At 39.9% G+C, this 12413-nt stretch overlaps 1 protein-coding gene across 1 annotated transcript in view; it reads right to left on the bottom strand.

Moving 5' to 3' along the window:
- The window catches only part of LOC109847375 (WD repeat-containing protein RUP2-like), a 3561-nt gene continuing 948 nt past the window's right edge, over nt 9801-12413 (bottom strand). The window contains 4 exon segments of the mRNA XM_020416606.1: nt 9801-10327; nt 10330-10454; nt 10663-10951; nt 10953-11077. Of these exon segments, the coding sequence (XP_020272195.1) occupies nt 10010-10327; nt 10330-10454; nt 10663-10951; nt 10953-11077 (857 nt within the window). The 3' untranslated portion in view covers nt 9801-10009.

Raw genomic sequence — 12413 nt, 5'->3', positions numbered from 1 at the left:
ATGTTGGTTAACTATAGAAATCCCCTATGTTAACCATTAGAGTTATAATTAATAATAGAGTGTCAAAACATTAAATTTATATCATTTTCTAACTCTTAGTAGTCGACTAATTAGAATAGTAGTCGACTACTCATGTTTTTGTCTTAACTATATGTTTCTGTAAATTTACAGTATAGTCGACTAATATGGATAATAGTCGACTACTCAAGTTTATGACAGAAACATAAGTTTCTGTTATTTTACAGAATAGTCGACTAATTGTCATTATAGTCGACTACTGAAGGCAAAATTTATTTTCTAAGTTTCTGTCAAATTACAGTATAGTCGACTAATGAACTTTATAGTCGACTACTGAGAAATTTTCTGAATACACAGAGTCTGTTTAAACTCAGTGTAGTCGACTAATCAGTCTTGTAGTCGACTACAGATACAGTTTTTCCAGAATTTAAAGTTTGAATATATGACTGTTTATAGCCGTTTTTAAACGTTTTTAGAGTTCAAAAACTTGTATTTTCAAGGGCTATAAATAGGTTATTTGTTCAGAAAAAATACAGACATTTGATATACCCATAAGCTTTGATCTTTGTGCATTATTTTTTTTAAGTGAAAAATATTCAGACTTTGAGAAAAAGAAAAGTTTCTAAAATTACCTTTGAACATCATTCAAATACTTATTGTTTAGACAATTTACAGAAGTTAGAATCATTCCTAAGCCACTACTACACTACACTACAAATCAAGGCTTATAGGAATTGAAATTGTTGCTTCAAAAAGTTCTCTCAAGTTGTGAGAGGTGTCTCAAGTTGTGAGAGGTGTTAATCTCTTGGTTTAGAGATTGGTGTGCAAATTGGTAAGGTGTTTGTCAAATTGGAGTTACAATTTATAGGGACTTGCAAATTGGTCAGGTTTGCTTTTGATTTTGTAAGTTTATTCAAAATCATAGTGGAAACTCTTAAGCGGGATTTGCTTGGGGATTGGATGTACGCCGGATTGGTGGAACCAGTATAAAAGTTTGTGTTTGTGATTGTGAATTTCTGAGATTGCCATTTTTCTTTGCAATTTATAATCTACTTTGCATAAATTTTAAAAGAATATTATTCACTCCCCCTCTAGTGTTCTAGTGTATCTATTTCAGATCCTACAGATCCCCTTTGCTGCACCTCACCAAAACTCAATTAAATCCTCCGAAAATTCCCCAAAAATCACCAAAACAAGCTAGGGTTTGAGAGGATAGAGGGGGCTAGGGTTTTCTCTGGGGTCTGATGAGTTTTGGGGTTGGTTTCGGGTAGGAGAGTTTTTATGTAAGCGGTCAAATCCGAAACAAACCAACCCAAACCTGCAAAAGAAAAGAAAAACTTGAAATCAGCCCTTCAGTCGACTCATTGGTCGACCCATTAGTCGACTCATTAGTCGACTCATGAGTCGACTCATAAGTCGACTGAGCAGACACTATTTCCAGATTCGTGCATGTTTTGTTATTCAGCCAAAACCAATACACGAAACTCTATGAAACCACACTCATACATGTCTAATAACTTGTTACCAAGTATATCCATGACCTCAAGTCATTTACCACAAATAGAACTATTTATCACTAATAGTTCACATATACTTCTAACAAAATACGGGGTTTTACATTCTTCCCTCTTAAAAGAATTTTGTCCTCGAAATTCAGAAAGCATAATTAAACAAATAATATTACTCTAGATAAGCATATAACGATATTTATATTTAACAATCCAGGATGACTATATTCCCACTCAACCCTTAATCAAATGGAACTAGTACGTCGGGCAAAAAATCCAAACAAGGAACCCCTCATATATATATCATGTGTTCCAAAAGGTTAAAAATTGAGCGGAAATATCCTCATTCTAGCGTTAAATCTAAATATAATCACACAAATACTCATGCACATAAATCAATTCACTTCCTTAATAAATGCAGGAAGTAGCGCTACATATTATCTTCGCGCTCTCGGAAAATCATCTTCGATGTCTACACTTAACCATCTAAAATGTAAATACCCCCACTTAACCCCTAACTAAATGGAACGAGTACATCGAGCGAAAAATCCAAACAAGGAACCCCTCATATATATACCCTATGTTCCGAGTATTTAGAAGATAAGTGGTAATACCCTCATTTTAACGTTAAGTATAAACATTGACATAATTGAATCTATAAGTCATATATAAGTCATACAAAAGCTTTAATTTACCTACTCAAACATGTATGGATAGTCGTGACGCATATCCTCTTCGTGCTCCCAAGAAATCTCCTTAACGCCTCTTCGGTTCCACTGAACTTTCACTAAAGAAATCACTTTGTTTCTAAGTCTCTTGTCCTCCCTGGCAAGAATACAAACTGGAATCTCAATAGTAGTCAAATCCTCCTGAAGCTCAATCTCTGGTGCATCCAATACTCACTGCTGCTCTTCATCATGTAAGTGTTTCTTGAGCATAGAAACATGAAATACATTGTGTATACTAGACATCGATGCTGGAAGATCTAGTCTGTATGACACAGCTCCAATGCGCTCTAAAATCTAGAAAAGTCCAATATACCTCGGCACAAGCTTTCCCCGTCTCCCAAATCGCTGAACGCCTTTCATAGGCGATAACTTCAGCATAACTGAATCTCCAACCTGAAACTCCAAGGGTCTTCGTCTCTTATCTGCATAGCTCTTTTGCCGACTCTGAGCGGCTAAAATCCTATCTCTGATCAATGCTACCTTCTCAGTAGTCTGCCTCACAAGCTCTGGTCCAAGCAGTAAGCTATCCTCTGGCTCTGCCCAACATATCGGTGATCTACAAGGTCTCTTGTATAATACCTCATATGGGGCCATACCGATCGCCACTTGATAACTATTATTATAAGCGAACTCTATCAGCGGAATATGCTCCTCCTAGCTACCTTAAAAGTCTATGACATAAGCCCACAACATGTTTTCCAACACCTGATTTACTCTCTCCGTCTGACCATCCGTCTGTGGGTGGAATACACTACTGTAAGATAAATCTGTTGCCAAACGAATCCTGGAAACCCTTCCAAAAATACGGAATGAACACTGAACCTCGATTCCGATACCATCATATCTGGAACTCCATGAAGTCGAATTATCTCTTGAATAAATATCCACGCATACGTCTCAGCTGTATAGTTAGTCTTTACTGGAATAAAATGTGCTGACTTCATTAGTCTATCCACTATCACCCAAACAGAATCATTTTCTTTCTTCGACTTCGGCAATCCTACAATAAAGTCCATAAAAATGTCCACCCACTTTCATTCCGAAATGGGTAAAGGCTGAAGTGTTCCTGCTGTTCTCTGATGTTCCGCCTTCACTTGCTGACAGGTAAGACACTTAGCTACATACTCTAAAATCTTCCTACGCATATCACTCCACCAAAAGTGTCTCTTTAGGTCCTTGTACATCTTAGTTGTTCCTGTGTGTACTGAATCACGAATTCATAGTCCTCAATAAACTCAATCCACCGCCGCTGTCTCTGGTTGAGTTCCTTCTGAGAGAAAAGCTACTTCAAACTCTGATGGTTGGTGAACAACTCAAACTGCACTCCATACAAGTAATGTCTCGTGACTTCAGTGCAAATACCACTGCTGCTAACTCCAAATCATGAGTGGGGTAGTTCTGCTCGTGCACCCTAAATTTCCATGAGATATATGCTTCTACCTTCTGAGTCTGCATCAAGACACCTCCTAAACCTGCTAATGATGTATCTGTGTAAACAACGTATGTCTTGTCGCTACTCGGAATAGTCAAAACCGGTGTTGTAGTCAACTTAGCCTTTAAAATATCAAAGGCCTTCTGGCACTCCATGCTCCAAATGAACTGTACACCCTTCTTCGTAAGGCATGTAAGTGACGTCAAAATCTTCAAGAAGTCCTGGATGAACTTCTTGTAATAACCGGCTAAACCCAAGAAGCTTCGAATCTCTGTCACCGTCTTCGGCGGTTCCAAATCAAGAACTGCTGTAACCTTACCCGGATCCACTGCTATGCCCTCTCTGCTGATGACGTGGCCAAGAAATCTGACTCCTGAAAACCAAAACTCGCATTTGCTAAATTTGGCATAGAACTGATGCTCCTGTAGAGTATGCAAAGCTAACCGGAGATGCTACTCGTGTTCTACCCGGAGATGCTACTCGTGCTCTACCTCCGATCTTGAATATATAAGAATGTCATCGATAAAGACAATCACAAACTGGTCTAAGAAGGGACGGAAAACCCGGTTCATCAAATCCATGAATACCATGGGTGCATGAGTCAATCCAAACGGCATGACCAGAAAATCGAAAGATTCATATCGAATTAGGAAAAACAGCTTTGGGAAAATCCATCTCCCGAATCGCAACTACAATAACCCAAAACGAAGATCAATCTTTGAGAAATGTTGCACTTCGCGCAGCTAATCGAACAAGTCATAAATCCTATCAAGTCCGGATAGTGAACTTGTTCACATCATAAAAATCTACACATAATCATAAGTTACCGTCCTCATTCTCCCGAAGAGGATCAGTGTTCTCATAAATAAAAGATACTCCAGTGAGCAATACTCTAAGATAATAACTCATTTATCTAGCTCTATCTGTAGCTCCCTCACCTCAAGATGAGTTTGCCTTCTTTTATTAATGTTCTTGTATTAGATTTTGGGTTTTGTATTTAGGGATGTACAATTTGAGATACAAGGTATATACAAGAGGGTTTCCTTATTTGGATTATTTCACTCGACGTACCTATGCTCGTGTTGTAACTTCCTAAATACTAAAATCCTCTTATACATAGGTATTTACAATCTGAGCTACATGGTATATACATGAGGGTTTCCTTGTTTGGATTATTTCGCTCGACGTACTTATGCTCACGTTGTAATTACCTAAATAGGATTTGTGATTTTATATATATGTTATAACTGTATTTTCTGTATACAGCGAGCCCTTTTCTTTGGGGTTGGTTGTGATGTTGCTTGCTAGCGCTTTGACGCTTGCTGTCCCTCCCCCTTTCAGGTAACGAGCTAGGAGCCTGGAGAGTCGCAGGTTGATGGCGATGCACTTTAGCTTCAGCTATTCTATTATACTTATATTTTACTTTTGAGCTCCACTGTAGGCTTTTGTTTAGACATTTTGAGAGTTTATTTCTAGAAGTTGTAAAGGCTGTGTGCCTTATTTTGAGACTTGTTGAGATGTTCCAGTTTATTCATTTCAGACATTGACTTGTACTTCAGTATGTTAGATGATGAAATATTAATTTGATCTCTATTATTTCATCAGTTGACTCTTGTATTATCTTTTACTTACTTTTGTACCTACACCTGTTAATTGACTCTACTAGAGAGATAGTAATTGTGATGGTGAAACATGTTATTACACGGTGTGGTGTATGGCAGGTTTAACATTCTTGGTTTCACCTTAGACTATAGTCTTGTGTAAACCCAGGGGCGTCACAGTTGGTATTAGAGCAAAGCCAACCGGAATTGTGAGAGCTAAGTGCTATGCGGCGCAAAGTGCTACGTCGAGAGGGCGGGAGCCACCTCTTAAGGCCGTAGGAGTCACCTCTAGAATCTCACATGGATGGTACGGTCTTAGATGATATGATTTGGCGCAACGAGGACGTTACGAGTTTAAGTGGGGGAGTTTGTAATACCCCAACCCTTGAGAGGGTGATATCATTAGTATTGATAGATTTGATTGGAATACTCATACCACCAAGATACATCTTTTTTTCGGGAACCCAATTCTTAGAAACTCCAAAGTTAAGCGTGCTTGGCCTGGAGAAATTTTAGGATGGGTGACCCCCTGGGAAGTTTTTCAGGAAGCGCATGAGTGAGGACAAAATGTGCTGAAAAGACATGTGGTGGTTTGTGAGGCCAGTCCATCAGATCTAGTAGCGCACCGACTCCGGGATTCCGGGACGGGGCGTTATATTTTCTATCTTTAAAAGAAGTTTAAAATTCGTTTTCACTATTCATAATAGGCTAAAAACCTGTTATCAGACGACTGATGGTCCTTATTAGTCGACTGATGAAAACACCCAGAATTACCAAAAAGTTTTTATTTTTGCCACTAATAAACAATCAGTCGACTGATGATGTCTTCAGTCGACCGATGAGCTGCTAGTTGCATGTAACGGTTAGTTCATCAGTCGACTGATGAACAATATCAGTCGACTGACGACCCAACAGCTAGTTTTTTCAGCTTTCTGTTTTCTTATCTTATTGCTGGGTTTTCTTGGTTTTTGGGCTTTGGTTTTTTCATCCTATAAATACCCCTTATTGTTACACTTCAAATATTATCCAAGAGTGTTTTAACAAGAGTTTTAAAAGGTTTAAAGGTTTGTTTCTTCTCAAGTTTTGGTGTTTGTTTACAAAGAGAAAGCTTACATTATCAATTGAGGAATTCATCCTTAATCTTTCATCATCTACTCTTTGTGTTTATAGAGAAATTTTCCTAACTCAATTGTCTAGCATTTTATTCTTGAATTTCATATCTATTTTATTGCTAGTTCTTTTTGAGTTAGATTTTATTTATTTTATTCTTGAATTTCATATCTATTTTATTGCTAGTTCTTTTTGAGTTAGATTTTATTTATACTCATTTTATCACACACATCCCTATTTGAGCTTTTATTGCTAGTTCTTTTTGAGTTAGATTTTATTTATACTCATTTTATCACACACATCCCTATTTGAGCCTTTAGTATTTCATACATTATATATTGTGTTGTGGGATTGTGATATTGTGAGAGTGAGCTTACATTGAGTTCTCATATATTATAGAAAACAAATCTTGTATTTGAGCCTTATTATGAGTTACACATTGTATTACACTTGTACACTAAGATGAGTGGTTGGTGAGAGATGGGGTCGATTCCAAGAGGAGTGGCGTCGGTTATAAAGCCTAGAGAGATGTTGTAAACCCGAGCACTTGAGAAAGAGCACACGGGCTAGGCCAACACTTAGAGGGTGTAGAGTGTGTTTACGTTGTGCGTGTTGTAAACATTTGTCAATAAGCGTTGAAAACTGATTGTGAACGTTTTGGGTGAACGTCGAAAACCCGTCGTGTTAGTAGATTCTCTCCGAGAGTGGGGAGCGGAGACGTAGGTCGAAATGACCGAACTCTGTGATCATATTATTGTGTTTGGATTGCTCATTATATCCACTTTTTGTTTATATCGTTTCTTGTTTATTTTCCCTTTGCATATATATCCTTGATTTAATTCAATAGAATGTATATCTTGTTAGGGTATATTTATTAATAGGTTTTAATTGGAATTAATATTGAATTAGATTAGCATTCACCTTATTCACCTCGCTCTAGGGTGCTAACACAATGATGACTCATCATATAGGCAGTCGACACCTGTCAAGCTACTGCCGATTTAGCTATCTGCTTAGACTCAACCAGAGTTACGCTTCTACCCCTCTTAGTCGGGTATTTATATAGGCTCATGGCTCACTGATAGGGAGAAGGGCACCTGCACATTTCAGAGTTTATTCAGTTCATTGGTTCCCCACTCAAGCTCTATACTGACTTGATCGTCGGAGGAACCATAAGAGAACTCAACTCTAGTCCTCTAACGTGTCTATTTTGCAGATCGCTTATCTTAAATAGGGGATCAGTCACCTGAGCGGATAAGGGAACCTACTTCGTTCGTATCCACCCTAAGCCCCGTCACTGACTCGAGATTATCTGCTAATCTCATTGCTGAGTCCCAGAACATCAGCAATAAGGAAAAAATTTTCACCAAAGAAACGCAATCAAGAGGCTACACTGTAATTTTCTTTTGCGATTTGCTGTGAATGGAAAAATCGAGGGTTAAATTAAAAAACGGTATGAAGAATCTTACCATAATAATAGTAGATACCTAAAATTAACTTTTCCTCTTCTCCTCTGATTTTGAATATTTGAAAACCTAATGACGGAAAAAATCCAATCTTTCAATATTATCTATGTGCAATGTATCTCTTTAACTCTAGTTGATTGTACATAACAATAAATTTTTTTGCAAATAAGGAAATAAATTTTAATATAAGTAGCATGTTATAAGATAAGGAAGGAGGTTTGAAAAATATTTTTTTCCAATTTTCTGGCAATTAGCGCCATTTGATGAAATTTCCGATTTTTCTACAGCATGGGATAATTTTAACAGATTGAAATCGATTTAAAAATTTTTAAGCTAGGAAAGATGGACCGTAAGGATCAAGGATTCCTGACGTTTTTTATTTAAAAAGAGAAATTATGATGTGGCAAGCTCTCTGGAAGGGTTTGTGGCAAAGAGTTTTGGCTTAATGTATACCTATAATAACAGAATGTTAGTGCGATTCATGTCCAAATGTGCGCTGCAGCATGATTTCCTTTTTTTCTTTTGTAGCTACATGTGTCAGTTATAGTTATAAACATTCATAATTGATTAAAAATATATCAATTACATGTAGCGGCACTTACAGTCCTGCAATTCTAGACAACAAGATGGCTCTTAAATTTGCGTAGATATATGTTGTAACTGTTGTCTTTTTCTTTTTCTTTTTAAAAACTGAACCGAATATATTAGTATATTTTTGACCAGACAATTCCTACAACGTAGTAAATGAAGCATAATCTCTTCATTTTACAAAAATTCTAGCTTGCAGTTCTGACCGGTCAGCCATTGCTCCTCTATGGACTGGAAAACTATCCAACGGACGGTGTCTATTGCTTGTATGGTGAACCAAATTAAAGGAGAAACACCCTCAGAACAATGCACTGCTCCATAAACTTCTCATATTTTGCACTGATCCAAAAACTCTCATCTCTTAACAAACTATGCCTTGAGCAGACCGTATCCACTGGATACTTTCTCTTAGAGACCATTTGAGTACATGCTGTGAGAGCTCTCTCTCTCCCTCGCTGTCTGTCTCTCTCTGTGAGTCACTTGGTAGCAAGAAGTGAACCACGAGATGACAACGGGCACAACTGGATAAGAACTCCATATAGACACCAGATACCAAAAACAGGCAAAAAAAGGCAAATCTGTCAGTCATCAGTCAATTATTCCTCCAACCACAACTAGGCTACTCGAATCCAGTAGGATTACTGGGACCAGCCCTTGAGCACTTGAGGCGAAAATTTTGCCTCTCTCTTTCCAATTTGGTTAGTTCCACGCGTTTCCTCAGATCATCCCACTGACTGCATTTTCATGTATTTGGGATGAAAAGGGTCATCGCAGACGTGGTCTCACTCCTGCCCTTTGTGCTTCCCTCTCGCATTTACTCTGTCGACGGTTTTTGAGATTTCTCTACCTGCATTAAGGATAGCCCCTCAATTCAATGGGCCAGGCATGACACATACTCATATCCGATACGAACACGTATCTTATGCTTATTCTCAAATAAACTCATTCACATTCTTTTTAAAATCACCCCCATTGAGTTTTATTTATAAAAATCGACCCACTTTCTCGTCACGTCAACATCGTGGCGATAAAGTGGCCGGGTCGATTTTTTTAATCTGATTCATAAATAGTCAGGGTTGCCAACCCCGACTATTTAGGAGGTTGCAGAGCCCCAATTACAACCTTAAATCCGAACATTTTATACCCTAAATAGTCGGGGTTAACAACCCCGACTATTTAGGAACCGGATTAAAAAAATCGACTCACTTTCTCGTCACGATACTGACGTGACGAGAAAGTAGGTCGATTTTTGTAAAAAAAAACTCAAGTGGTCAATTTGAAAAAAATGTGAATGAGTTTATTTAGAAAATTTCTTCTTGAGGCACACATGTACATGCGGCTGTAACAAATATTCCTTTACGTGAGAAATTTGAACTACGTACATAGTTCACGCACCCAATACCTGTGGCGAAAGAATGGAACAGATGCATATATGACTGTAAGAAATCATTCCTTATTCAACAAATTAATCTTTTATTTTCTGTTCTGTTCTTCATCTGTTAGAAACTGAAAAAGAAAAAAAAAATCATCTTCCCATCTATTTTTTTTTTCTGAAAGATCAAACAACTCTGCTCCCATCAAATACTTTAACTACCCCATTTGAACCTCCAGCGACCAACGCACACTCATTCTCCCCGATCTCCCTCCAACAAACTGCACTCACAAACTCTCCCTCATCCTCTTCCCCAAAATCTTGAACCCATATCGGATCCCCCCACCTCAAATCGTAAACGAAGACCTCATTGCTCTCCGACCCGGATCCGATAAGCCCGCCTCCGTTACAAACATCCATCCCTACAAAGCTCCTCGCGTTCCTATGCCCTCTGTAAGCCCTCACCTCCTCTCCGTTCGACACATCCCACATCGCGGTTGACATCACCCGTCGACGCTCGACGTGACTACCCGCCCGTTACGCGCGAACCGCACGTACGTGACCGTCTTCTGGTGCCCGGAAAATATCAGTGCAGGCTGCTTCATGTTGCGCAGGTCGTAATGTACGCGCACTTATCCCGCGCAGGCTACCCCGACTTGTATCTTGCCAGACTTGTCCGAACTCGACGCTGCAGACGGGCGCGCCAGGAGCGCTGCAGGAGGAGATTATGGAGACGGACGCCCGCCGCCCGGCAGCGCGGTGTCCCAGATGTGGGCCGGTGCCGTGTCGGAGGCAGAGGCGGCGAGGTCGCCCGCGGCGGAGTAGTCAACGCACCACACGGGCGGCCCCCGTGCTCGTCGCGCTCGAGACGGGATTCTCGGCCGACGTCGTATCTCTGTGACGCCCGTCGTAGTCGCCAGCGGCGACGGTGGGGGAGGTTCCGGAATCGGGGCGCCAGCGGAGGCTGCTGAGCTTCGCCGGCGTGCAGATGTAGAAGTCTTCGGAGGTGGCTCCTTGGCGGTTGAGGAGGGATTGGGGTTGTAGACTCGGATTTTCGAGAAATGCCGCGGTTGCGAGGAGGCGGCGGAGGCCGAGCTCGACGGCGCCGAGGACGTCAGAGACGCTCGCGGGTGGCGGGGGAGACGGCGGCGGCGAGGGAGAAGCTCCACTCGCATCGAGCTCTGGTCTTGACGATCTTTCTCGTTGAGGGGGCTGACGTCGTCGTCGTTGTTCTCGAGGGGAGGCGTCGCGTTGCTCATCAGCCATTCATGATTGCGAGAGGGGGTTTGGGAGGAGGCTTCGGCTGACGCTATTTAAGGAGGGGGAAGGGAGGAGGAGATGTGATGAAGGTGGGGGGAGACGTGGGCTGGCATCGGGTGGTGCTTGGAGGAGGCTCTGCGTGGTTGGTTTTTTTTTTTTGTGGAGCGGAGGGTTTTGGCAACTTGGCCAACAGTTAGAGTGTGAATATTTAATTGAACCACCCTGTGTTATAGCTCGTCAAAGAGTGCACGCGTATGTCACTTATTATTAGGCTAAATACTCGTATTGTTATTTTAATTCCACCTCATTTATCAAGAATGTATTTTAATTAGGCAAATCTGTTTTAAGGCATTTTAATTGATTCAACTTACCAACAATGTCCTTTTTCTCGTCGGCAACCAATTTTCCGGCGAGAGCTCGTCACGTGAGTGGCACGTGATGACCTAAATTGTTTTTAGCTGCTGACGTGGCACGGATTTTCTGACGTGGCAGTGTTTAAAGGCGTGAATTAACCCTCTAAAAATCTCAATTCACCCAAAATAGGACATATCCGTGCCACATCAGCAGCTAAGAAACAGTTTAAGTCATCATGTGTCACGCACGTGACGAGCTATAGTCGGAAAACTAGTCGCCGACGAGAAAAATGACATTGTTGGTAAGTTGAATCAATTAAAATGCCCTAAATTAGGTTTATCTAATTAAAATACCTTCTTGATAAATGAGGTGGAATTAAAATACTAATATCGGTTTTTAGCCCTTATTAATAGTAGTAATCTACCTAAGGCCCCTAGGTTGCAACTTCGCAACTTTACGGTTTCTTTGGCTTTTATTTTAGTGTTGTTTTTAAATTTTCATCCTTCTTCCTTTTTCAACATACCTACTCATAAAAATATAATTAATAAGTAATTAGCAACTAAACTTTTCATTTCTACTATCTTTGGGGAACCCCCGCAAATTCTTTTACCGCGCTCAATTAAATACCTCTTAGTTTAGTGGCCTTTTAACACCGATTAATTCTATCAAATTTCATGAACCATAAAACCCATTCATATCCTATTACCCTAGTACAAAAGAGAACAGTCCAAACAATTATTGTAACCGTTTGGACAAGTCAAAATAGCCCAAACGGATTAAACAGTTTGGGATAATAAACTCAAATGGTCAAAACCGTTTGGAAGATTAAAAAATCCCGAACGACACTCCCAAACGGTACGATTTAAACAGTTTGGGATATTTTAGCCTAAACTGTTGAAACTGTTTGGGAGTTTTGATTGGTTTTTAAAAAAAAATAAAACTCTTTTTTCTCCGTTCTCCCCTATACTAAACCTGA

Source organism: Asparagus officinalis, chromosome 7, assembly GCF_001876935.1.
Source record: "Asparagus officinalis chromosome 7, Aspof.V1, whole genome shotgun sequence".
Classification (NCBI taxonomy): Eukaryota; Viridiplantae; Streptophyta; class Magnoliopsida; order Asparagales; family Asparagaceae; genus Asparagus; species Asparagus officinalis.
This window is presented reverse-complemented; position numbering and strand designations above follow the sequence as displayed.